Source organism: Malus sylvestris, chromosome 10 (genome assembly GCF_916048215.2).
Source record: "Malus sylvestris chromosome 10, drMalSylv7.2, whole genome shotgun sequence".
Lineage (NCBI taxonomy): Eukaryota > Viridiplantae > Streptophyta > Magnoliopsida > Rosales > Rosaceae > Malus > Malus sylvestris.
The window spans coordinates 35483783-35510200 of record NC_062269.1 but is presented as its reverse complement, the minus strand read 5'-3'; the positions used below and the strand labels follow the sequence as shown (position 1 = coordinate 35510200).

Genomic DNA, 26418 nt, shown 5'->3' with positions numbered 1-26418 from the left:
GGTCACTTGCTGAGAACGAGGGATCGCCAACTATGATTTTATGAGTGGCAAAACTGCCAACCTTGAACAGAAAGGCAAATGATAAGCACTCTGGAAGAATACTTTCAGTAATGCAAGATTAGCTAATCGAAGTTGCATATACGTAAATTGTTTACATAGAAAACAAATGTGCGACAATTTGGATTTGCAGTTCAAAAATATATATATATACTTTATCCGGCAGTCACTCAACGAAAATTGGAACACACGGTGACGTAATACATTTATCCGACGCCTCGCATTTGAAATGTCTCTCGCACAGATGTTTATGAACAACTCCAATAAAAATATACAACCAATTTGAACATGTCTAGCTTCCAAGTAATCAGTAATATGGACTTGATTTGTTCCCTGCCATGTAAAACTAGGTGCAATAGACTTCAGAATCCTGCTGTGCTATTTTTTTCCCGTTGTGACACCGACAACGACATTGCTCACCTGTGAGATTAAGGGTATTATCATCAGGAGATCTTTTGTTTGCTCAACAAGGAAAAAGGGATTTTCAAAGAAAACATAGGCATATACACGGATGCATTATCGGACAAGCTTACCAATTTGCCACTTTCATCGACAGACATAGGGTTCTCGACGACGACGGTCTGGCTCTGAGAAAATACAAGAGAAATAAATTCAATAGAGTTCACTATGCATCATATGGTACTACTACAAAGGTGGTCTCATCTGGGAATTATAAATAGTATGCTTTTAAGAACTTACTGCTGAAGTAGGGGGCACCATTCCGGAATTGGTTGTCCCATTAGGTCTGTGCGCTGGAATTGGAACCCTCATATTGGACATCTGTAAAATGTTCAAATCAACACTCAATCACAATGCAAGATGCATACGTCCAAATGTTATCATGTGTAGATTATAACGGAAAATAGGAGGCACCAGTTTGTACGTAGGCCCCAAGAAGACAACAATACGAAGCAACGGAATTTTATGTTTATTCAAGTGCTATCCCTCGACTTCAGTCTTATATTCTGACATCAACATGGGACGCATACATATAAGCCATAGCTACATGCAAATGTTATGTAATTTTTAGTTTATTTTCAACCAGATAAAATTGACGATCTCTCTAAATTAATTGTGTTCCTTTTTTGGTTCCATTGGCTAGTTTACATAACAGTGTATCCCTCCGATTCCCTGAAGCCTCCTCCCCTCAAGTAGTTTAACCCAAGATTTCCCTTGTATCAAATGCCAGTGGTTATCTGTAGGATATCCTCATTTGCAAAGAGGATGACACGCAACATTTATATCCCACCACACCTAGAGTTAACAAGAGGATTCGTAACATCTAGTGAATTTATCAAAAGTTAAAAACTACCAATCAAACAATCCAAGAACTGTTGCACACACGTAAATCCAAAACAACCTTGTAACATGTGGTAAGCAAACATCTTTAGCCAAAATTAAAGCATGACGCAGAACATTCTAATGCACTCGGAAGTCAGAAGGTTCATCTATACTTACACCAACATTTGTAACATACTGACAGAGTGCACATTTGACTGAAGGAGCTCCATACGGATACATAAGTGTTGTCCGACAATTTCCACAGTTGATGTGGGCAACCTGACTGGATGCTATTTTTGCAATAATAAGACCCACAAAAGAGAAGTCAATAGCAGGCTGAGGAAGTAAAAACAGTAATCCAACATAGAATAAGCTCTACATTTGCATTTATAAAATATCCTGGTTAAAATCAATTTTTTAAGATCTTAGTGAACAACACAGAAGACAAATTTCAGTAAGTAATTCCAATTCTCCAAAAGAACATAAATGTCAAACTCTGATATTTACAGGGAGCATTGCTGCCATGTTGCTTCTAAAAGGAACAAAAATTAACAGCAAAACAATAGAAAGGGAATTCTTACTTATGGTCTTTCATTTAATACAAAGACATGTTGATGAATCAATGAAGTTTCAAAATGACTGTCCTCATAAGGTAGGTGAAATCTGCTTCCTTCAAACTTACAATCTTTGAATTTTTCTCTATCCATTACATAAAGAGAGAAGTTTTTTTTAAGTTAGTAAACTAAAAATAATCTAGAACCTTCCAAATAGAAGCATATAAAACAAAATGAGCTTTTGGGAGTTGCCTAAACATTGCAGAAATGGATTCATAGTTACACGCACATAATGCATGATCTCCTTCCACTATGCAGTGATAAACTGAAATGCCTCAGCAGTATCATGGGACCGACGGTCTCTACCTAAGATTGTTTATTTTGGAAAACATTAAGGCTGCATGATCTCCTTCCACTATGTGGCAGATTACAAGAGTGATCAATTTCCCTTTTAATATATATTTTTTCATTTTTAGGGGAGCAAAGATTGCAATGCGGCAATTCCATGACTTGACAATTAAAACTTCAGTTTTTTTTTTTTTTTTTTTTTACGCAAGGGAGCTTATATTATACCTGGAGCAAGATTCACTGTGTGACAGCAGGCACACCTCACACTTGTCGCCCCACGTGTGTGCATTAGCAACGTCCTACAACCCCCACAAATAAGTTGAGCCATTTCCGTACCTGCAAGGTCATTGCACAAACGTTTTGTGACCAAACCTATACCTCTCCAACAAAATGCTAATTAGGTTAGACAGAAGTCTATCAGTCTCTAGTCCTATAATGATAGCACACAGCATATTTATCCTTTGCTCTGCCACCCATTAAGAAAAAGGATAAGCAAAAGGGACATTACCAGGAGGAGGGACTGGGGTGATTATATTGCATAATGCACAGCAAACATTCGTTGCTCCTCTAGGATACAGAAGAATGCTCCTACACCCACTACACACAAGCTGGCTCTGCATAGCTGCAATTTTTAGAAACATACAAACACAATGAGGCGTTACCAACAGAAATACGACTAGAGAAAACTATAGAACTCCACAACTCTGATCTTTTACTATATGGCCAATATGCTACACAGTGTTGTACTCAATTACAAATTCTGAAGAAACTGACCAAACTTTTGAAAAGGAAACCTGAAAACTTAAAAATATCTATTATCAAATTTTACAATGCGGAAAAGAAGTAAGAAAGCTTATGAAGAGAAATCCTAAAGCTTACCCAAAATATGTTTTTCTTTACTTTCAGAAATTAAAAAAAAATATACAATTTAGAAAAGCAAATCATAGCAACAAGACTGAACTAACTTTCTTCATGAAAATCTAGGCCCTAGAGGTCTTCCCACTATCGAACCAACCTTGAGGTCTTCATGTCTTCAAAGAACTTGCCAATCCTAACACTCAAATTTCAACACTCGTAGATAATCTCAAATTTCAACAATCATAGATAATCTACAATTCTAAGGGTGGAAAGGACAGAAACCCCTTCTATACAGAATAATGTCCCCATTCTTGACGCAGCATAAATACTTAAAGTTAAAACAAGTCAGGCCTTAGTAATTAAGTAAGCAATTGCATCATTCACAGAAACAAGAGATATATGTGTAAAGAGAAAAAAACTATTGAGGCAAACATTCCTAACCAGTGATTTGAAGATCTATCAAGGAGAAACTACTTTGTGTTTCATGACTACAAGATGTCCCAGCATTACTGCACATGCACACCTTAATGTGTTAAATATAGTGTTGATAGATGAAACTCAGGAAGGGGTAAATGCGAAGCTTAACCTTTGGAGAGAAGTGTTGGAATCTAAAGGTCTTCACCTAAGCCGATCAAAGACAGAATATATGGAGTGCAAGTTCAGTGCAAATGGAGGCCAAAATGAGTTAGGGACGAGGATCGGAGATCAGGAAATACCAAAGAGCGATCGTTTTCGCTACTTAGGATCTATCTTGCAAAAGAACGGAGAATTAGATGGAGATCTCAACCATAGAATACAAGCTGGATGGATGAAGTGGAAGAGTGCATCCGGCGTGTTGTGTGACCGTCGTATGCCACTGAAGCTCAAGGTAAAATTTTACAGGACAACAATAAGGCCGGCGATGCTGTATGGCACAGAATGTTGGGCGGTGAAGCATCAACACGTACACAAAATGGGTGTAGCGGAGATGAGGATGCTTCGTTGGATGTGTGGGCACACGAGAAAGGATAAGATTAGGAATGAGGATATCCGAGGTAAAGTAGGAGTAGCCGAAATTGTAGGAAAGTTGAGAGAAAATCGGTTACGATGGTTTGGACATGTGCAAAGAAGGCTTACTGACGCTCCGGTTAGAAGATGCGACTACGGGACAGAGGTTCAGGGCTGAAGGGGTAGAGGAAGACCTAGGAAAACTTTGGAAGAGACTCTAAGAAAAGACTTAGAGTATTTGGATCTAACGAAGGACATGACACAGGACCGAGCACAATGACGTTCTAAGATTCATATAGCCGACCCCACTCAGTGAAGAAAGCTTTGGTGTATTTAACACAATACGTTGGAAATGAAGCAAAGCTTATTTATTGATATCTCCGATAAGTTTCAAATATGTACATATACATGAATCAAAATAAACAAACAAGAGGGAGCCTTCACAAAGGTTGCTTAGGAGAAGTCTCAGCAGTCGGTAGAGCCCCAGAAAGAGAAGGCATCGGAGGGGGATCATTCGGAGCCTCAGTACTGGACAGAACCCTAGAAGGAAGAGGCATCGGAGGTTGATCATTTGGAGCTTCATTATGCGGTACAGCCCTAGAAGACGAAGGCAATAAATGCCTTTGGAACAAACCCACAAACCGCTGATGATCAAGTAAAACCTGACCATCAGATTCCTTCATCTAGTCAAGCTTCCTCTTCATGTTTGTAGCATAGTTATGTGTGAGCCGGTGCAACTGTTTATTCTCATGCTTGAGCCCTCTAATCTCCTGTTTGAGACTCATCACTTCAGCCGCCAATGATTCAACTTGGCGGGTTCGAGCAAATAGGCGTTGTGCCATATTAGACACAGAACCTGCACACTGAATACTCAGAGCCAGAGAATCCTTAACAGCCAATTCATCAGACCGTTTGGAAAGTAGTCTGTTATCTTTGGGAGTGAGAAGGTTCCTGGCCACCACCGCAGCGGTCATATCATTCTTCATCACGGAATCCCCAACGGTAAGAGAACCAGTAGGGGATAAGAAGGATGGGCGCCATATGTTGTCTGGAGAAGGCGTGGCTGCCTCTTCAACAAGGTTAAGTCAAAACGACGGTCGGAGGGGCCAGACATTTTCAAAGGTGTTGAAGAGAGAAGAGGTCGGACAAATCAAGATCTTAGAAGTGCAAGAAGGGAGCTTTTACTGGTGAAGATTCAAGTGTGCTTTGAAACTTAATGCCAGCCTCTATAAAAATCTGCACTCGACGGAGCTTCAGAAATCGAAGAGGCGTCTGCCCAGAAATCGAAGAGGCATTTGCTTTCTCAAAAGCTGGGCTGCTCAGAGACCACGATGGCCGATCTCAGAAATCGAAGAGGCGTTTGCTTTCTCAAAAGCTGAGCTGCTCAAAGACCACGAAGATCGATCTCAGAAATCGAAGAGGCTTGCTTTCTCAAAAGATGGGCTGCTCAGAGACCACGAGGGCCGATATCAGAAATCGAAGAGGCACATGCTTTTTTCAGCCTTGTCAGAACCTGTCACATGCACACTCAGCTTTGCTGAAATTACGGGCATTCTGTTGAAGATTTCTGGTGAAGTAGAAATCACGTGAATCTTACTGTTCAATCATCCACTTTTCACACGCACCATCAGCTCAGGGATACCACAGATAACTTTGCCAAAGATCTCTGACAAAGTTTAGACATGTGAAGCTTGCAGCTCCCACTACATCGCTATGACCAAGAAGGGTAAAAGAATAGCAAAGAATAAGCACTAACAAAGTTTAGACACATAAATTTTGAAGGTCTAGCTATCATATTATTACCCACAAGGGTAAAGGAACAGCACCACTGCTGGATAATTGGAAAGTTCCTGTGTGTCAACCTCTGTGCTCCGTGGCAAGGTAGACTAGCAAACATGCCCTACCTTTACTCACTTTCGAGAAAATACTCCTAACAAGATTGCTTGCTCCAAAATCGAAGAGGCACCGTTCTCCGAATCTCGAGAGCCAGACTCCCAACATGATTAATTTTTCAAAAATCGAAGAGACACCGCTCTCCGAATCTCGAGAGCCAAACTCCCAGCAGGATTGCTCTCTCAAAAATTGAAGAGGCACCGTTCTCCGAATCTCGAGAGCCAGATCCCCGACAGGATTGCTTGTTCAAAAGCCGAAGAGGCACCGCTTTCTCAACTTCGAGAGCCAGATCTCCTTGGATAAAGCTTGTCTGTAATCTTCACACGCAACATCAGCTTTCCAGATACCACATACCACTTTTTCAAAGTGCTCTGACACACGTGAAGCTGGCAGCTCCCACTACCGTGCTATGACCAAGCAGGGTAAAGGAATAGCATTACTACTTGTTGTTAGGGAGACTTCTATATATGTCGACCTCCATCCTCAACGGACAGGCAGACCTGCAAAAATGCTCAACCCTTCCTCATATCTGAGAGGGCACTCCCAACGAAGCCTCTCGAAATACTCAGCTTTCTTTCCCCCCGATAATACCTCTGCAAACAAGCTACACCAGAGCAAGAATATCTCATATCATCAGGGTTAAAAGCAAGAGTATCCCATATTATGCTTTTTCCCTGTCTTTTCCTTTGGCCTTGTTCTTACCTGCAAGACAAGGAGAAAGAGAGCAATCAGTCAGCACTTGGAATCAAGCTTCCAGTCAGGAACTGACTGCCTGGAACCCCTTACCTGATTACTTACCTGGCATTGCTCTCGAGTACTCATCTTCAACATCTTATGCTTCCAGAGAAGATACCACATCTGCCTGAGGAACCGATAGGGAAAGTGAGAAGGATACAAGGAAGCATGTGGAGACAAGCGTAACAGAACGCGTGCCGATACATCCACTACTTTGTCAACAGCAAAAGTATCCCATATCAGCAGGGTCAAACGTACTCTAGATTTGATGGACTTGTTTTGACCCTCAAATTCTTCAGTCGGCCTTATACTCTGGAGGAAACCAGAAAACCCTCCAGCCCAGTTCAAGAATAAGCCTGTGGAAAGTTACTTCTTCAAAAGCAAAAGTATCTCATATCATCTATTCTTCTTTTCTTCTCTTTATCCTTCATGCTGCCTGCAAGATAGGGAGAATGAGAACAATCAGCCGGAACTCGAAATCAAACTTCTGATCTGGGACTGATTGCTTGGAGCTCTGATTGCTTACCTTGTCTGTCACTTCTTTCAGCAGATCCCCTAGCTCGGTGACTTGGGGGACTCTTACTACATGGTTTGTATCGCGCTTGACCAAGCCTGAAACTACAAGTAAGCTTCAAGTGAAATTGATACATTACCTTATGCATCTCCACTACTTAAAGATACCACCCCTGGATGGAGGAAGAGTACTTCCATAGAAGATGCCACATCTACCTATGAGACAAATAAGGCAAGTGAAGACGATACCACACTTTGGTACTTAGAAGTTTCGTGATTATGAGATCATTCTCCCACAATATTTCCTAATGTCATTTGTACTAAATCATTCATTTGTACTCACTAAAGGAGAGCTTGAACCTATGTACTTATGTAAACCCTTCACAATTAATGAGAACTCATCTACTCCGTGGACGTAGCCAATCTGGGTGAACCACGTACATCTTATGTTTGCTTTCCTGTCTCTATCCTTTTACATACTTATCCACACTAATGACCAGAGCAATAACTTAATACTTTCTGTTGTACCAAAGTCCTCACTGATTTTGTGCATCAACAATCCTTAAGTCCTTACCCTTTTGCGTTGGTAATGGATGAGTTAACAGGACATATTCAAGATGATATTCCTTGGTGTATGCTTCTCGCAAATGATATAGTGTTGATAGATGAAACTCAGGAGGGGTAAATGCGAAGCTTAACCTTTGGAGAGAAATGTTGGAATCTAAAGGTCTTCGCCTAAGCCGATCAAAGACAGAATATATGGAGTGCAAGCTCAGTGCAAATGGAGGCCAAAATGAGTTAGGGGCGAGGATCGGAGATCAGGTAATACCAAAGAGCGACCGTTTTCGCTACCTAGGATCTATCTTGCAAAAGAACGGAGAATTAGATGGAGATCTCAACCATAGAATACAAGCTGGATGGATGAAGTGGAAGAGTGCATCCGGCGTGTTGTGTGACCGTCGTAGGCCACTGAAGCTCAAGGGAAAATTTTATAGGACGGCAATAAGGCCGGCGATGATGTATGGCACAGAATGTTGGGCGGTGAAGCATCAACACGTACACAAAATGGGTTTGGACATGTGCAAAACCGAGCGCAATGGCGTTCTAGGATTCATATAGCCGACCCCACTTAGTGGGAAAAGGCTTTGTTGTTGTTGTTGTTTGTGGTAGAGATTGCAACCTTATTTTTTTAATATTTCTTCCAGCATTTCCTGATCTACAACGCAAGATTTGAATTTCTTGCAGCAAGTCAGCTATTGTGATTGATCATGAAATCAAAGATGACTTCGTATAACTAATTAACTACAGTAACACTACAAAGGGAACACCAATAGCGGCAGACGATCCCATCTTTAGAAATAAGCTACCACACTTCCTCCTACTTTATAGGTATACAGGCAAAATGTGTCATAATTTTTTGTTTTTTAAGTTTCTGTAAGTTAAGGTAAATTTAACTAAAGGTTTATATGAGTAACACAGGAAATATAAAGAGAAACACCAAAACTTAAATCCAAGTATAAGCGAGGGCTCTAGCTGCTCCTTCAAGACCACATAGTAATACTCGCATCATTTCTTAAGCCAAATAAAAAGAATTGTTGACATTCACAGTCACGTGATAAGATCAAAATTGAATAAGTTTCTGACTATTAAAGTCTTAAACTTATCAGGTTCACAGGAAGGAAAAACTGCATTAATTAATCAGAGCTACAGGTTTCTTCATTGTGCTGTTCCAGTGACTTGGCCTCCTTGTCACTAGCAAGGTTCCTCGGCTTAGAGCCATCATTAAACAAGCCATGACGCCCCAAAACGACAAGATCCAGAAGCTTTCTCCTAGCATTATAAACTGGATTTGGGTGAATCAAACACCCCCTCTCATAAGCTTCTCTCAGAAAAACAGTGTGTCTCTTTCCTTTGGTTGACAAATAGAACATCCCCGGGTGATCCAAGAACAAATCCCTTATATTCACATCAAATCCAAAACATTTCCTGAAATGGCTGATTTTCTCCACTTCAACCATCTTCTCTACTGTCAAATTCAAGAATTCATGAACAATTGCAACTGCCCGTTTCTCCACAGCCATCATTCCGGCCTTAGACAACCTCTTCTTCTCTGTCATCACATCATATGGGCCCACATAAGGTAACCTCTGCCACTCCTTGACCTTGGCTCTAAATTTTTTTCTTAATTTCATCCCTGGAGGATATCCATGTTTAAAACTAAACTGAATTTCAGCCCTATCAACATTGCTACCCTCCTTGTAATATTCCTCTACCCTCCAATTCTCAACCGCTGCAATGAACTTGTCAGAAGTTGCATTAACCAGTTTCAAGTTATGAGTATTGGGTTCATGAGCATCACAAAGATGAAAAAGATGGGAGTTTTTATATATTACAGTGTCCTCAAAATCATCGGGAAGCCCAAGTTCCCTGCCAACTTTAAAAATGGCGCGGAGTGGCAACATCTTGGAAGTAGACATTGATAGAAGCCGAAGCAGTCGATCAACAACAAGTTGCAACGAGGCGTTGATAGCCTCAGCTTCGTCTTTAAAAATTTGAACGGCTCTGTCAGTTAATCTGCAAAAGGTCTGGGACTTCATGGGATCATGGTAAATGTGGAAAATGTGAGGGTATTTGCGGAGGAAGGACACTGCTCCACGGTTGAGATGGAGCTTTTGCGAGAGCTTGGAGAGAAAATCTAGGGACACTGCAGGGTCGTGGGGGTTTGCAAGGATGAGATCTTGGACAGCAATGACTTTGAGAAGGTTCTTGTACTTGTCCATCAGTTTCTCAAACGTGGGATCTCTGGCTCTCGATGCCACATACTCAATTGAGGTTGTTTTATACCGGACAGCCAAGAAATATTGGCGGGGCTGTTTCATTATCCATCTGGAAAATCGGGTTCCCATCTACACTCAAAAGAGATATTCCTATATGTTTCAGACACAATCCACCTCCTACAATCTACACGTAAACTGAAGCACAAGCATATCAAGTCTTCAGCCAAATAAACACAAACATCGATGAACAAGGTGGGTTCTATATAAAAAGATCAAAACCTGAATAAGTTCTGGCAGACAAAATCTAAAGCCTAAATAAGTTCTGGCAGGTAAAATCCCAAACGTAATACCGAGGCCCAAACGAAACATAGAGGAACTAAACCATAACAAATGCATTGAAATACGCAAATATGCAGCAATTCACTAACACCATTGCAAGCAATTAGGAAAAAGCAGCCTCTTAAATTAACCACCAAATTCAAATTAACAATTGTTTCCACAAAATAAGTAAAATCAGAAGAAAAAAAGATACCTGATTTCGTTCAAAAAAGTTCAAATTTCACGACCCCTCGAGCAATCGGAGCTGTAATTCGACGTAATCGAATTGCTGCATCCCAAACAAAGAGCTTCAATCAATCCAAGTCAACGCAATATCGATTATTCATCGGGAAAAAAAAAACAAAAAAAACAAATAAATGAATACCTGAGGTTCGAGGAAAGGTAAAATCTGAGACCAAAATATGAAATTTTTGGGATTTTTTTTATTTTTTATTAATCCAAAACGCGGAATCGAATCCAAAGAAAGACGCGGGCTTTCTGGATAGGGTGGAAATGATAAGGAAATGTCGAAGAAAAGAAGGGAAGAATAAAGTTTTTGGTCGTTTGTTGAAATTCTTTGCGTTTGTGATATCGTTGATTGTTGTTGTGTAAATAATGTGTTGGAATATTGGAGATATCGGATTCACATTAGAATTTTCAACGGACAACCTTGTTTTTTTATGTTGTAAAACCGACATCTCGGTTCTAATCGGCTAATATCGTCTACCTCTACGGGTGAGAAAATAAGGTCCATGTAGTGTTTAAAAAAAATATTGACACGGAAATGTACGAAAATTTGATGGATGTCTATTAACAATAGCGGAAATTTGTAATGGTGTGAGTATATCAACTTATTAATACTTACGGAAGTTTGTAATGGTTTAAGTATATTAACTCATTAAAACTTAGTCGAATTAGAAAATTTATTTTTCAAAAAAAGTTCAAAAATTCGAAATCTACAATGGGTATGGACAAAATTCCTGTATTTTCCTATAGCACGCCGATATAGGATGAAGTGCAACCCAATTTTCATATCGATCTTTGATTTTTCTGACATTTCGACAGAAATATCGACAATTTTGTGGATATTTTAAACTTTGGGTCCAAGGGGTGAAAATTTGGGTTGAGTTGGGTTTTGTTCAGTTCAGTTTTTTTTCAAAAATGAAAATCAAACTAGATTACTGTTCGGTTCGATTTAGTTCGGTTTTCTTTGAAGTTTTTTCGGTTTAATTTGTTCCCATGGTTGATGTGTTTCCAGCAACTTTGAGGAGCTTCCCACAACTGTTGAGGTGCTTCCTGCGACTGTTGAAGCTTTTTTGATGACTGTTGAAATGCTTCCCACGGTAGTTGAATGTTTTTGGCACTAATAAAGCGCTTCCAGCGATAATAAAATGTTTACGACACTGATGAAGCGCTTGTGAGTAGACCTGTAAATGAGTCGGGTTTATTGGGTTTGGGTTAGGTTCAACCCGACCCGTTAAGTTAACGGGTCATCCGAACCCGACCCGTTAAGCTAATGGGTCACCCGTTTCATCCGTTAACAATTATTATTATTATTTTTTTGCATAAAGTTTATTTTTTGTTATTAAGACTTTACTAAAATTACTAAAATATCCTTAACTCAAAGGTGCTAACGGGTGTTAACAGTGACCTAAAGTGACCCGTTATTTAACAGGTTGTTAACGGGTTCACCCGTTAACGACCGACCCGTTAAGCATCCACCCAAATACAAATATTAACGGGTCGAGTCGGGTTGGGTTAACGGGTCGAGTTAACGAGTTTGATCCAAAATGTCAGGCCTACTTGTGACGACTTTTAAGAGGCTAACCAACACTGGGAACAATCAAGTAGTCACAATACATTATAACTTGCTTGAATGATGCGCGACGTGGGAGCTAAAAGCCTATTACTTGACGTGAGAGAGGCTATTCTTGGTTGTATGGTTTTGAAGGGGGTAAGGAAGCTTATTAGAAAGATCAGAGTGAAGGGATGGTTTAAAACTCGTGGGTTGGGTTTCCAACACTTATAAATAACTTGCTCTGCTTGGTGTGTCTCTCCCATTTCATGCGTGCTAATGCTCTTGATTTATAGGTGCATGGATCGATTCAAGTTCCAGCTGGGGAATCTCTTGGTTTCTTCTCATTTTCTAAGTCTGCTAGGTCTTCCCTTATTCTTTCCATGGTTACAGCTACATGGTTCTTTGTGGTATAACATTGCAAATGAATGGTAGCCTCATGAAGCCTAGGTTGAACACGATGCCCGGGGTTCCTACTTTCCTGCACAAAGTCCCACAATACGACTCCATCTTTGGCAACGCTCTTCTATGTTTTCTCCCTCATTTCCCTATAAGAGCTTGGAAGGGAAATATACTTTCTTCTGCTCATTAAAGGAGGCGCACGGCTCAAGATCAAAATGTAATTTGGTCAGCTAAACTTTGGGTTTGGTTGGTTTCTGAATATCTTAGTTTGTAAGGGAAAGCGTAAGGACAAAAATGGCTTTCTCAAGCCTTCCCACGTGAAGGTAAAATCAAGGGCTTGGACTTTGATTCTCCGAAAGCAATCCAAAGTCTTACACAATCATAATTTCATGTAGGCTAGTAAACTTCCGTAACCTCTACACTACAACCCACTCGGCAAGCCCTGTTACGTGACTCGAGCTCATTTAAGTGTGTCGCATGCTTGGCGTGACTTAAATTATAGTACGACTTGACACGATAAATATGTGTGAAGCATAAAAATTGGTGTGTGAATAGTACTATCCTATCTAAAAAGCAAAATCATAACATATATTTGCCACTAAGTACTACGGTCTGGTGATATTCCTCTTTACTTGTAAGTGAGAGGTCTTATATTCGAATCTCGTAGATAGTGAAATTGATACCAAATTAGGTTGCCCAGTGTGTGGCTTAACCGAACTCTCCTTACTTTTAGTGTAAAATATATCGTTGTACGAAAAAAAACATATATTTGAACAATATCATCCATTAATTCGGACTTTATCACATTAATTATTCTAAACAACATTTGATCACAACACGTGCAATCAATTATTAAATATCTAACTACTATTGATAAGAAAAAAAGGGATAGTGTGAGCTAAGATCTAAATCAAAAGATGTTAGAACAAATGCATTTACAACTTATGTGATACCACATGTATAGAATCATTTGTAATCATTTTTTTTAAAATGTTATTTTTACAATTCGTTTGTATTATATTTTTAATAAAAATGACACTAACGTGTATTGCTGACTTTAGCTCTATTAAAAAAATAGTACAAATACATTATAAATGTAACATTATTCTATTTTGCCAAGAACTAAGCTAAACGACCCCAAATAAGACACATCATATGTAAAAATGCCTTCTATATTTGAGTCTAATGCAGATTAGTAACATCACGTGAAAGTTCATTAATTATGCCGAAAAGTTTCTCATGTATGGTGCATTTGTGTGATAGGGTCCCACTTTCCTTAGCCAAGTGAGAAGGGCCCACTTTAGCTCGAATAACTTGCAAACAAGTTATTGTGGGGTTGGTTGCACTTTGGATTTGTAGCGTCGGACTCCTCACCGTTAAATCTGCGTGCGTTTGTGCGGGTTGACGAACTCCGGGTTGACCCTCTCTCCATCTCCTCTCCCTCTAAATTAAATACATAAATAAATAAATATTCACAAAATTTCGAAGAAAACACCAAAAAAAAAAGAGACAAATTCTTTTCTTTTTCTCCTTTTCCTACACGTATTAGATCCACATTCCTCGTTCAAGCAGGATTCCTTATTCCACCTCATTCTCTGTTTCTATTATTTATTTCTTACTATTATTATCCAAAAAAAAAAAAAAACTATATCTAAAATATCAAGATTTTATTTTATTTTTCTGAAAGGTGTGTTTACAGAGGAGGAAGGGTTGGTTGCATTGCATATATTCACAAGTATGCCTATTGCCTACACATCAAGTCATCACCCTACCTGGGAATTTTAGGCGTGTTCTTTGGGTACCCTCTTGATTTTTCAATCCACTTTTTCTCCATATTTAATATTCTATATATTTAATTCTCTGAAAAACTATGTCTTGGGTATTTGTCTGCTTTCTTCCTCATTGTTCATAGACTAATCATTTTTTTAATTTTTTTTGGTACTTTGATTATATTTTCCAAATATATTTGTTTTGTTTACCAAGTCAATTTTTTGCTTTAATAGGAAAAAAATTTAGTTTATTGGGGGTGTAGAAAAGAATTTAAATTTACCAAAAACAGTAAGAATTTTTGGGGCGGTTAGATGCATGCAATTGAAAAAGTATTGGGTTTTTCGTTTTGATTTGGGTTCAGTTCGTGAAAATGCCAATTGGGTTTGTGTTTGTTTGATCAGAAAGTGGAAAGAAATTGTTTCTGGGGAATGCCCTTTGCTGGTTTGGGTGAATTAGGTATTGCATAAATTTGTGTTCTTTTGGTTATGTTCTGTTTGGTTATGGAGAAGTAGGAAAGCTGTTTTTTGGTTGATTGATTATGTATTGATTTTGATAAGTGAAAGGGTCTTCTTTTGCAGATATTATTGGCTAATCAGGGTTTTCACAAATTTTTACCGTCAATGGAACAGTTACAATTAACTGTCGAATCTCAGCAGAAGGGGGTTGGATTTCTAATCCCTAATGTTTGTATTCTTTCCATTGTGTCATATATATGTGTGGAGTTATGTCATATGTATGTGTCGGGTTTCAATGTCAGGCCGGATAAGATGTTGTGTTTTCTGTTAATGTTATCGAAATCATCTGTATCGTTAACCTGCAAGAAATTGCAGATCTGTGTTATCTGTTTCTTATATTGTAAAATCTATAGCATGTGTTTAACTGTTCTTCCTTTTTTGTTTAATTTAATTGATATCGGTTTTTCTTTTCTTCGAAGTTTGTTATTGATTGCTTTGACAATCGGTTTTTGTAAGATCCCCCTTCGCTTGTTTGCGCGGTCCTGTGTGCATCTGGAATTTCAGATTTCTATTGCATATCGTCTTTGTGCCTTTTTAATCTGCTACTGTAATGTGCTTGTATACACCTGAAGGTGTATTATGGGCGGAGAAATTGAGAAAGTAAATGGTTTTAAATAGATATTTTGAAGGATCATTCGTATTACAGTGTTGCTTGTCTTAACTGAATGCCTTTGGTCTGTCAACGAATGTAAATTTCGGCTGTCATTTGATTTTTTATTCTTACACAAAATGCTTTGCAGGATCATTCTTCTAAGAACTACCACAAAAGTGATAGCACACTTGAGGGCTCTGGCAGCCCTCGAATCCGAAAGGTACAGACCGTTTTATAATTAGTTATCGTGTTGCATAGCATTCGTTTAATAATTAAGAAGTGATACCTTCACCTGTGTAAAGTTTTGTGTTTGAATAACATAACACAGGCGCCCTTGGGTACTTTATGAATTAAAAGAAAGACATGGGAAAATAAATTGGAAGAAACATTTGTGTCATCAAATCCGAGATAGTCCGCATTTTTTGTGTTTTCTTCTGTTACCTTGTGATCCTTAATGATTTCATTATTGGCCTCTTGCAGATATCAGCTAGATGGAACCCGGAGGAAGCATGCAGACCTGATATTGATGAAGCGCCTGTGTTTTATCCCACTATTGAGGTATTCATTCTATTTTTTGTTTGTTTGATAGTTGCATTGCCCTTTATAATATCTTTGATGGCAGCAGTTTTTGTATCATTGGATTTTTTTGTATTTATAAGGTTATTTAATTACATGTGTTGTTCTCATCTTTTAGGAGTTTGAAGATACACTTGCTTACATAGCAAAGATCCGCCCACTGGCCGAATCTTATGGTATATGCCGGATTGTCCCTCCACCTTCGTGGACCCCTCCCTGCCCTCTTAAGGAGAAAGAGATGTGGGAACATGCCAAATTTTCTACGCGCATTCAGCAAGTTGACTTGCTTCAAAACAGAGAGGCCATGAGAAAGAAAAGTAGAAGTCGGAAGCGTAAACGAAAGAGGAACTCAAGAATGGGAGCCAGAAGACGTTCAGAAGCTACTGCTGCTACTGAGGCTGATGAGAAGTTTGGGTTCCATTCAGGATCAGACTTTACATTTGAAGAGTTTCAGAAACATGCTGCTACTTTTAAGGAGAGTTACTTTGGAACAAAGGATGCTAAGGAGGGTTCAACTTATGGTGAAACTAAAAGCGAAACATGGCAACCCTCTGTGGAGGATATCGAAGGTGAATACTGGCGAATAGTTGAGACACCAACAACAGATGAGGTTGAGGTACGTAACTATAATTTTCAGAACCTTTAACTCATTTTGTGTAGTGAATGTACTCTTATCTTTGTAATTGTCTTTTTTCTGATCGCATTTCAGGTTTACTATGGAGCTGACTTGGAAACAGGAGTATTTGGAAGTGGTTTTCCTAAGGCATCATCAACAGGAAGTGATTCGGACAAGTATGCATTGTCAGGTTGGAATCTAAATAACTTCCCACGCCTGCCCGGTTCTGTACTGTGTTTTGAAGCAAGCGATATCTCAGGAGTTCTAGTCCCATGGCTCTATGTTGGGATGTGCTTTTCTTCATTTTGTTGGGTATGTCATGCCACTGTGATGGTCGAAAAAAAGGGCACTCCAGATCCTTTCATTTCTTGTGTTTTAGAAAAAGCGTAATATTTCGGTTTACGGTTTTGCTTATTTGGTCTTTTTTTTTTTTTTTTGTGGTTTGTAACAGCATGTTGAGGACCACCACCTCTATTCGCTAAATTATCTGCACTGGGGTGACCCAAAAGTATGGTATGGAGTCTCTGGAAGCCATGCTACTGATTTGGAACGTACAATGAGAGCGTATTTGCCTGATCTATTCGAGGAACAACCTGATTTACTCAATGAACTGGTAAGAAGATTTTTATTCGTATGCTGACATTTAAAGTTGTTATTATCATCTCAGGCACTAAGATTACACCTTTCATCTTTGTTCAGGTCACTCAACTATCTCCTACAGTTTTGAAGTCTGAAGGTGTACCTGTGCATCGAGCCGTCCAGCATTCTGGGGAGTTTGTTCTTACCTTCCCGCGGGCATACCATTCTGGATTTAATTGTGGTTTTAACTGTGCTGAGGCAGTGAACGTGGCCCCTGTTGATTGGTTAGAACATGGGCAAAATGCAGTTGAGCTCTACAGTGAGCAGTGTCGCAAGACATCAATCTCACACGACAAATTGTTACTGGGATCAGCTCGGGAGGCTGTACAGGCCCTCTGGGAACAATCAGTTCTTGGAAAGAAAACTACAAGAAATATGAGCTGGCAAAGTGTTTGTGGCAAAGATGGTCTACTCACCAGAGCAATTAAGACACGGGTGCGAATGGAGGAGGAAAGACTAGATCGTCTACCAATTTGTATGAAGTTGAAAAAGATGGAAATAGACTTTGATTTGAACAATGAGAGAGAATGTTTTTCTTGCTTCTATGACTTGCACTTATCTGCCTCCAGCTGCAAATGCTCTCCTGACCGATTTTCATGTCTCAAACATGCAAAGCTCCTTTGTTCATGTCACATCAATCAAAGATATGTCCTTCAACGCCACACTGTCAATGAATTAAATATGCTGGTTGAAGCATTGGAAGGGAAAGTAGAGGCCATAAAAGTATGGGCATCCGAAGACCATGAATTAGATGGTACTGATACACGTACAGCTAAGCTGGATGAAGAAAGTGGCATGCCTCGTAAAAGAATCAAATCTTGTGATCCAAGGGAAACTTCACCTTGCTGCCCGGTTTCAGAAGAGAAGGTGAACATAAATGCATCCAGCAGTTCGTCCAGCCAGGTTTCTTCTGCAGTTGTCCAGTCAGGGTCACAGCATGGAGCTTCTAGTTTAAGTACGTCTCCCATCGCTATGGATAGTCAAAATGACAATCAAATTCTGGTAAAGAATGATGAAGCAAAGACGGGGATGGAGTGCTTTGATCTGAATCTTAATTACATGTCTGAAGAACATGAAAGCAGGACAATGCACACATCTGATCATTGTGATAACAAGGCTGTCACAATTGAGGAGGAGACCTCTACGTCAGCGTCTAATCAAGAGAAAGTTTGTAGTTCAGATGTAGCCAGAAAACCAGACATGATGAAAGTTGATGATGACTGTAATGTATCTGCTCTGACAGTTCTGAACAATGACTACCCTGCCGGTTCAAGGGACATCAGGAATAACCGTGTGAGTGAGGGCAATAAGTTGTTTGGTGTAAATATATATGTGACTGACCAAAGCTATCAATTACAAGAGCTGAGTCCTTCCGTTGAGCCTATAGATTTTGGAGCTGTTGTCTCTGGGAAGTTGTGGTGCAGTAAGCAGGCAATATATCCAAAAGGTATGTTGGCTATAATGCTTATGCTTATTTGGATTCAATAATTTTCTTCTGGTTGCATTTTTCGCTCTCCTTTTCTTTCCCGTGTGGATTCATCTAATTTTTCTTTCATTCTAAATAATGGTTGTCTTTTGCAGGTTATAGAAGCCGAGTTAGGTTTTATAGTGTGCTTGACCCAACAAAAGTATGTAGCTATATTTCAGAAGTTGTCGATGCTGGGCTTCTTGGTCCTCTATTCAAGGTATGTCTATATCGACCTCTGAAAACAATAAAGTAAGAGATTGGGGGAAGCGTAAATTTCAGTGTTACTAAAAGGTCGTACCCAGTGCACAAGGCTCCCGCTTTACGCAGGGTCTGGGAGAGGTGAATGTCGGCTAGTCTTACTCGCATTGAATTGATAGTTTACTATACGAAACTAGTGAACATAAAACACCATCACACTATTAATTTTTATTTAGTTTGTGCATTTCTGAACAATTTTCTGTCATGCATTTCAGGTTAGTTTGGAAGATTGCCCAGGTGAGGTTTTCGCAAATGTATCGGCGGACAAGTGCTGGGAAATGGTACTACAGAGACTACATCAAGAAAGAAACAGAAGGAGTAGTGTAGGGGAAAACGGACTGCCCCATATGCAGTCATTGCGGAGCATTAATGGGCTCGAAATGTTTGGATTTCTCTCCCAACCCATTGCTGAGGTACAGTAACTCTTTTTTTATGTCATTACTTTTTACTGTGATAAACTAATCTCCTTGGCATGAAATTATATTTTCGGTTTTGTTATGTCATTGGTGAAGCAAAAATTTCTTTCTCCTTTCTCCAAAAATAAAATTTAATCCAGTATCTCACACCTGACTATGTTTCTTCCAGGCTATTGAGGCTCGTGATCCTGACCATCAATGCGTGGAGTACTGGAATCACAGGCACATGGTCCCGTCAATGTCTGGCGGGGTTAGTGAAATCAAGCAGCATTCATTCGAACAAAGTTGCTGTCTACGAGAAATGGAGACGAAAGTTTTTGGTGTCAGTTTGACAAAGCCAGATCAGGATTGTTCATCGGTGGAACATCATCATTTAACTGAAGAGATGCAGTTGCTACTACGAAGACTACTAAAGAAGGCGGATCCTGAGGAGTTAAGTGCATTACAGAGAGTATTCTGCAGCGAGTCACAAAGTGCGAAATGGAGAGTGGCATTCGCATCAATGATCGAAGAGATCCAGAAACATGTAGATAGTTAAGGAAAAGAAAGAAAGTTTAGGTCCCATCATTCTTTCTCATTCAAACACTAGTCATTCATTAGGCCTATTCTTTGATCGAAAAATTCATAAGGGGAAAGAGGGAGAGTTTCTGGGTCTTGGGTCGGGCACAAGATATTTGTAATGTCAAATGTGGCTACTCATGAACTGGATCTGGAGTGTTGATTTGGCGAGGCGGAATGCCTTCGATTGGTTGCTGATCTTTTTGTTGAGTAGAAATTCTGTTTTGAGGATACGAGAATCTTAATGAAACACTTCTGATATTGTTCACTTTTAACGAAAATGACATTTTTACCTTGAAAAGTCATTCCTGGTACTATTCACTTACACCTTTATTTTATCATTTTCATTAAAACTAAAGTTTTTGAGGACTTTTCGTTTTCTTGGGATGATCTAGGCCTTAATCAGCTAAGCTCATCTAATTTTTCTTATACTATTTCATTAAACATTGATAAAAAAGTATAAAATGAAAGGTGCTGTTTCAGATTCCTCAATGAATGCTTAAATTACTGATGATGCATGGAGCAAATGCAGCAACCCAATCACTTGTAGTAGATGCCTCTTGTTCATGTTTTAATCCACTTCGTTTTGGTAGTTGTTTCTATTCCTATGTTCGTGTCTTCTATACAAACGATAGTCTACTTTGAATGCAAGAAGGGGTTTTGAACTCGGTTGCACTGCAAGGGCGACCACATCCGCTCTAGCCAATCCTGCTACACCCGTAAAAACACTCTTTTGGTCATATCCCAATGTTGATAATAAGAAACTCTCTTAATAAAAATAAATAAATAAAACTTAAATTTTTTTGTAACTTATATGGATTAATAAAACAATAAATACATAGTTAATACACAATATATACACCATAACTACAACATTAATTATAATAAGTTTTTTTAGTAGTTTTAATATAAAATCATCAAAAATTTTTTTTTTAACGTGCCGAGATAGGTTACTTGCGTGTAAACACGTTAAGGACTGTTATTAACGGGTTCTTATCAGGTGACCCGATAACTATCCGATTAGTTATCATGATAACCTGAAATCCGTTTATTTTGTATCATATTAACAGGTGGTGTAAGAAATTACCAAGTTTAGTCAAAACAAAAAAGAATATGAACATTGAAATTGTTTTTTTCCAACCATCACTCTAAATTTATAATTTTGATAGTTAGTGGGCCATTTAATAAGTTTTCGGTACTGTTCATTTTAACTAAAAATCATATTTTTACATTAAAAAATCAATTATGTATTATTCAATTTAATCTTTATTTTGTCCTAAACCCTAACTTCAGTTGAAACCCTACGTTGGTTTATATAATGAGGGTTAGAGATGAACAAGCCGAATAGTTAGCAGCTCTCCTCTCCTCTCCTCTTCTCTCCTCGCCTCTCTCCCTCCCTCTCCTGATCGTCAACTGCCTAATGTTCGATTTAGGTTATTTCATGTTTCTAATTACGTGACTGCTGCGATCAATTTCGATCCACCAAGCACAAGTAACATTATCTTTCCTTGCCAAATTAAATTCTTTTCGTTTTATTTATTTATTAGGGTTTAGTTATGGATTTTTGTTTTGTTGGGTGTTTGTTCCTAAAATTGGATCTTTCTTTAATTCTTGCTTTTAATGTGATATTTGCATATCTTTTTCAGCCCTATCAGATTTAATTTAATATTTAAATAGTCACACTTGCATTCAGAAAAGCAAATCAAGATCGGTTATCCAAGCATCGCTCCCCGGAAAAGTCATGACTCGTACTCAGATTAATACCAATTCAACCAATTCAAATATTCAAAGGCCGCAAGCAAACTTATATATTACCATGTGATCAAGATGATTAACCGTGCTTGACTGAGCAAGTTTTTTTATTTCTTCCACGTCACCGTCTGTGTAAGCTGACAGAAGTTTACCGGCAAAACGGCACTGGTCGCTTCTCAAAAATGCATCAACCCTGCACAACCAAAAGCAGCAAGCCAATGTTTCGTGACATCCATGTTCTGAAACTTTTAGAGTTAAAACCAAAATTAAAAAAGAAAATAAAAATCAATAGGATACAATGCCCGCTTTACCATGCCTCCTTAAACTTACTTTAGCAATTAACAATCTCATTTGTTAAGAAGCATACATTATTCTAAATACAACTAACTGTGTGTGAATGATAACAGCCAAGCAACTAAATTTATAATAAACAATGAGCAGAATTAGAACTTCTATATATTGCAGAAACCAGAAGTTTCCACGAGATAACTTTTACTTACTGGGAGCAGTCATTGTAGCATTGTTCTGCTTGCTTGATGTCATGGACATAAAGGTAAATAATTATCGCACCAAGATATGCCTGATTAGACAAAGACTCTAGGAGCGTCCCTATAAGTCAGACTATTCCATTACCGGTGGCTATGTGGTATGTACAGGATTCCTTAATGCGACTGCACAGTGATGTCTAAGTCTTGCATCTTGGATTCGCGTAAAACGAGCTGGTGCTGCAAGTTAAAAATGTTAGAGAGATGTGAGTGGAAAGCATCTAACAGTAGTAAATATGGTAGGATAAGGTTTCATGTGAAATCCCCGATTTCATTACTAAATTACATATTTCGTATTCGTACTCGTAGTTTCGATGCGTTTATATTTACGGTGTAGAATCTTATTTTTCGAAAAGTAAAACGACAAAAATGTTCCTATTAGGCTAAACAGAATTCTACAACGACGTTCCATGTTTTGCCATATTTCTTGGCATATTTGGATAGCATGTGTGCCCATACATACGAGTGAGACACCGAGGGCACTTTGATAATTTTACATTAATTGGCATATTTGACATTTTTGCCCTTAATGTGCGTGACAGGTGGGGATTTGGATCCTCTCCTGAGCTAATGGAGATGATCCTCCTGACCACTAATCATGGGTCGTTGGATTTTTATCCAACGGCTATAATTATTATAACTTTAAAGGAACTCCCCTGTTTGTAACCGTTGGATAAAAATCTAACGGCTCATGATTAGTGATCAGGAGGATCCTCTCCATTAGCTCAGGAGAGGATCCAAGTCCTGACAGGTGGGGCGCACCCTCGCAGTTCCAAAAGTACAAAAAAAAAAAGGGATCATTTATGCCAAATACTTACCTTTCAAGGTTAAACTCACTTTCAACGTGTCTCAATCGTCAGGGTAAACTCCAAAACCTTTTCAATGTTTGATACTGAACTTCTAAGACCTCCTGTCTTCAGTTGTAACTTGTCCCAAACCTCTCAAAAAGAGTCCAAAATTACGAAAGAACTAAGTGAATGCAAACAATGTTACACAAATACTAATCCTGCTTTACTAATTAGGTTTTCACGTACTGCTGAAGAATGCTAAGTTAACGGGCCAGGATGAAGTATGCATGCCAATGCAAACAATGACAACAACGGAAGTGGACCACCAAATCAAAAGAGATCAATAATGTTGAGGTCCTGCAGAGCATTACATACTAAATCACAATCATTACACATGCTTATGGCAACACGTCCCTATAACTTCGACTATTCCATTACCGGTTTCATTACTAAATTACATATTTCGTATTCATACTCGTAGTTTCGACGCATTTATATTTACGGCGTAGAATCTTATTTTTCGATAAGTAAAACGACAAAAATGGTCCTATTGGCACTAGAACAAAACATTTCATCTACCAAATCAATTCTATCATGGGCATATATAACTCGTGGTAAAAATTATTCAATTACCACGGTCAAGTTATTTTTACTACTATGCTTATGTATGTGTTCTGGATATGAAATCCATATGAGAATTCTCTGAAATTCGATCACGGCGGTGGCTCCGACAGCTCCCATTTAGATGATAGGTATGGGGGATACAACTGAAGCCGATCCGATTTGGGTTCGAATCCATATGGGAAGCGGTATGATGCAGGTCTCGATGCGGGTATGGCGATGATGTTTATGCTTATGGAGGTGATAATTCCATTCCTGCAGTGGCTAATAATCTCGCCCCAGGTTTGTTAAATCTTCCTTCCATGTTTTGATTGTATACGATGCTTCTGATCATATACGTACGTCCTGATTAAATTTTGGGATTTCAATCCATTAGTATTATATTGGGCGGTTTCACATCTAGGTTCTTCGAGTTACATTTTTTAGCTAAAAGATCATTGATTTGCAGAGAATATTGATGATTTCTGAATTCTCGGGCATTTCTTTGTATTGGGTTTCTGTAATTTTTATCTATCTTTCGCAGCAATCAATCTTTTTCTTTACGTGTTTGATCAAATCTCTGGTACAAAGTTTACCCACTTGTGAACCTCTCTTAAAAATTAACTTCTTTCAAGTGAAAAATTCATGTTATGGCTGTATATGCTCTCTAGTATGTGATTCAGAAGCTTTTGTATTCAAAATATTGTTTCTTGCTTCGTATGGATTCACTGTGTGTTGCGATTTACACTGCATGTGTGTTTGGTAGTTGATATGTTATCTGTTTGAAAAATCACGATTAAAACAATAAGGGTGTATTTGTTTGAGCTCGCTAGCTTTCGCTAGCTTGGACTGGACTAACTGTCACTGTAATCTTGTGTTTGTTGCACACACGGACTAGCGTTAATGAGACTCGCCTACACTAACCCCGACTAAACGATTCGCTAGAGGGGCTTCGCGAGGCCCCCCAAAATCGGGCGGACTGCTAAGACCACCTCTGTCCGCTTCGCCTCTCCTCACTTCGCCCCTCCCATCTGCTTCTTCCTCGCTTCAACAACCATTTTCAAACCCATATCCCGCCAAATTCAAAACAAAAAAAAATGCAGTCGTTACATTTTTCAAATCCAGATCCAACCTGCAAAATAGAACCCAGAAAATCGAACCCAAAAACCTATAAAACACACACACACACAAAATCTGCAGTGGATATAAGCTTAAATCAACGATGGGATTGACTGAAGGAAAACCAAATCCAGAAAACATGAAACTCCCTGATTGCAAACCTTCTCCATCTCCCACCTTCGAGGCAATCACACATGCACCCCAACCCCAACTCCTAAATTTTCACTTTATTTCTTGCTATGTGGTTTGATTTTGAAGGTTTGCAGTAGATTATGAAATTGTGAGAGGAAGTGAAGAGGGAGGGAGGGAGGGAGAGAGAGTCGGACAGGATAAGGAAAAGGGAAGAGACAGGGGAGAAAAAGAAGGAAATAGTTTGACCAAAATAGGCAGATTCTAGAAAACGAAAAAAATAAAAAATAAAAAGTGAATTAATTTTTATTATTTTTATTATTCTGTTTTTTAGTCCGACAATGCACCAAACGCTTCACTAAGCTAGTCCATCTTAGTTTAGTCTAAGCTAGTCCAGCTTAGTCCCTGCAGCTAGTCCAGTCCGAGACAGTCCGGTGCAACAAACGCACCCTAAAGGATTGGTCGGGTAACAGATGCTTTGTATAGATGAACAATTTTTGTTTACTAAACATGCAGTTTCGAGTTTCTGAATCAGTTAATCTGTAGTTTTAGTTTTAGTACCAAAATTGGATAAAAGAAGGTGAATTGATTCTAACATAGTCCCAGTTGGAGCAATTGTGTGTTTTTTAGCTTAATTAATTGCATAAACGATGCGAAAGTTTTCGTATTAATTAACGTTAAACGTATGTCCATGGCGGACTATTGCATATGCAACATTGAGGCGTAGATATAGCTTGTTGAACTTCTTGGCAATTTGATTAATACTACTTAAATGATGTGATTGCAGCTCTGGACAAAAAATTGGTTTTGCATGAAGATTCTAAAGATGCATCCTCCCATAAAAAAAAAGGGTCACAAGATGACAAGTCCCTGGTTGTTTGCTTTGAGGAAATGCTAATTGACTTTGTGCCCATCGTTGGTGGAGTTTCACTTGCTGAAGCTAAAGTATTGTAGCATAGCTTAAAACATAAATACAACAATTTGTAAAGGTGTTGAATTACAAAAAGAACTCGAAAAAGGTAGGTTGCAGGGCTTTAAAATTATTTTGTGTTTGTGAGTCAGACGTATGTATCTTCTGCCTTTCTACTATCTTATAAGAACATACATTTTTTCTTATTCTCAAAATAATTCTCTCTCATTCTAGTTGTTAATGTGACTACTGACAAAAGATAGGAATTTACGTTGCAATTTGATTTTTTTCCTCTCAAAACTACCCAAATGCCATCAGAAAACAACTATTCTTCAATAAAAACCTATTGAGTTAACTGCACAGTGTGAAAGGATGTTTATCGTCCATAATGTTTTTGAAATCTTTAAAGTTGCGCCGTGTTCGCTTCCATTAGAGCACTTCCACCGGGGGTGGTATAGGGCGGTACACAGCCAAAAAAATGGCCCGACACCTAGGTAAGTCTCTTTAGCCTAGCAGATTGTGCCACCCAACCTAAGCTGGTCTCCAGACCAGCCCAAAATTGACAGACCTTGGGACCGGCCCATCTAACGTCATGATCTAAAATCATTTTTTATACGCCAGGTCCCAGCAGAGGTCTGTCCGCCGGAGA

At 38.9% G+C, this 26418-nt stretch overlaps 2 protein-coding genes across 4 annotated transcripts; one reads left to right on the top strand and one right to left on the bottom strand.

Annotated features, from left to right (window-relative positions):
• Positions 1-118: 118 nt before the first annotated feature.
• Positions 119-11009, bottom strand: LOC126587958 (protein LSD1-like). 2 transcript variants are annotated; one of them, XM_050253077.1, is made up of 8 exons: positions 10707-10931; positions 10536-10610; positions 2749-2862; positions 2466-2576; positions 1516-1628; positions 757-837; positions 591-644; positions 119-477 (listed from the first exon to the last, which is right to left on the bottom strand). In XM_050253077.1, exons 3-8 carry the CDS (start codon positions 2858-2860, stop codon positions 436-438), a joined length of 513 nt encoding a protein of 170 aa, XP_050109034.1. In that variant the 5' UTR covers positions 2861-2862; positions 10536-10610; positions 10707-10931; the 3' UTR covers positions 119-435. The 2 variants fall into 2 exon arrangements, with proteins under 2 accessions (XP_050109034.1, XP_050109033.1); XM_050253076.1 differs by lacking the exons at positions 119-477; positions 591-644; positions 757-837; ... (1 more) ...; positions 2466-2576; positions 2749-2862 and adding an exon at positions 8731-10132 and having other exon boundaries at positions 10707-11009.
• Positions 11010-13994: 2985 nt separating this feature from the next.
• On the top strand, positions 13995-20227 carry LOC126587941 (lysine-specific demethylase JMJ14-like). Of its 2 annotated transcripts, none has more exons than XM_050253050.1 (11): positions 13995-14316; positions 14867-14950; positions 15544-15615; positions 15876-15953; positions 16090-16587; positions 16681-16899; positions 17039-17200; positions 17287-18673; positions 18808-18911; positions 19168-19365; positions 19538-20227. In XM_050253050.1, the coding sequence occupies exons 2-11, from the start codon at positions 14909-14911 to the stop codon at positions 19904-19906; spliced, it is 3129 nt and encodes a 1042-aa protein (XP_050109007.1). In that variant the 5' UTR covers positions 13995-14316; positions 14867-14908; the 3' UTR covers positions 19907-20227. The 2 variants fall into 2 exon arrangements, with proteins under 2 accessions (XP_050109007.1, XP_050109008.1); XM_050253051.1 differs by lacking the exon at positions 13995-14316 and adding an exon at positions 14347-14744.
• The last annotated feature ends 6191 nt before the right edge of the window (positions 20228-26418 follow it).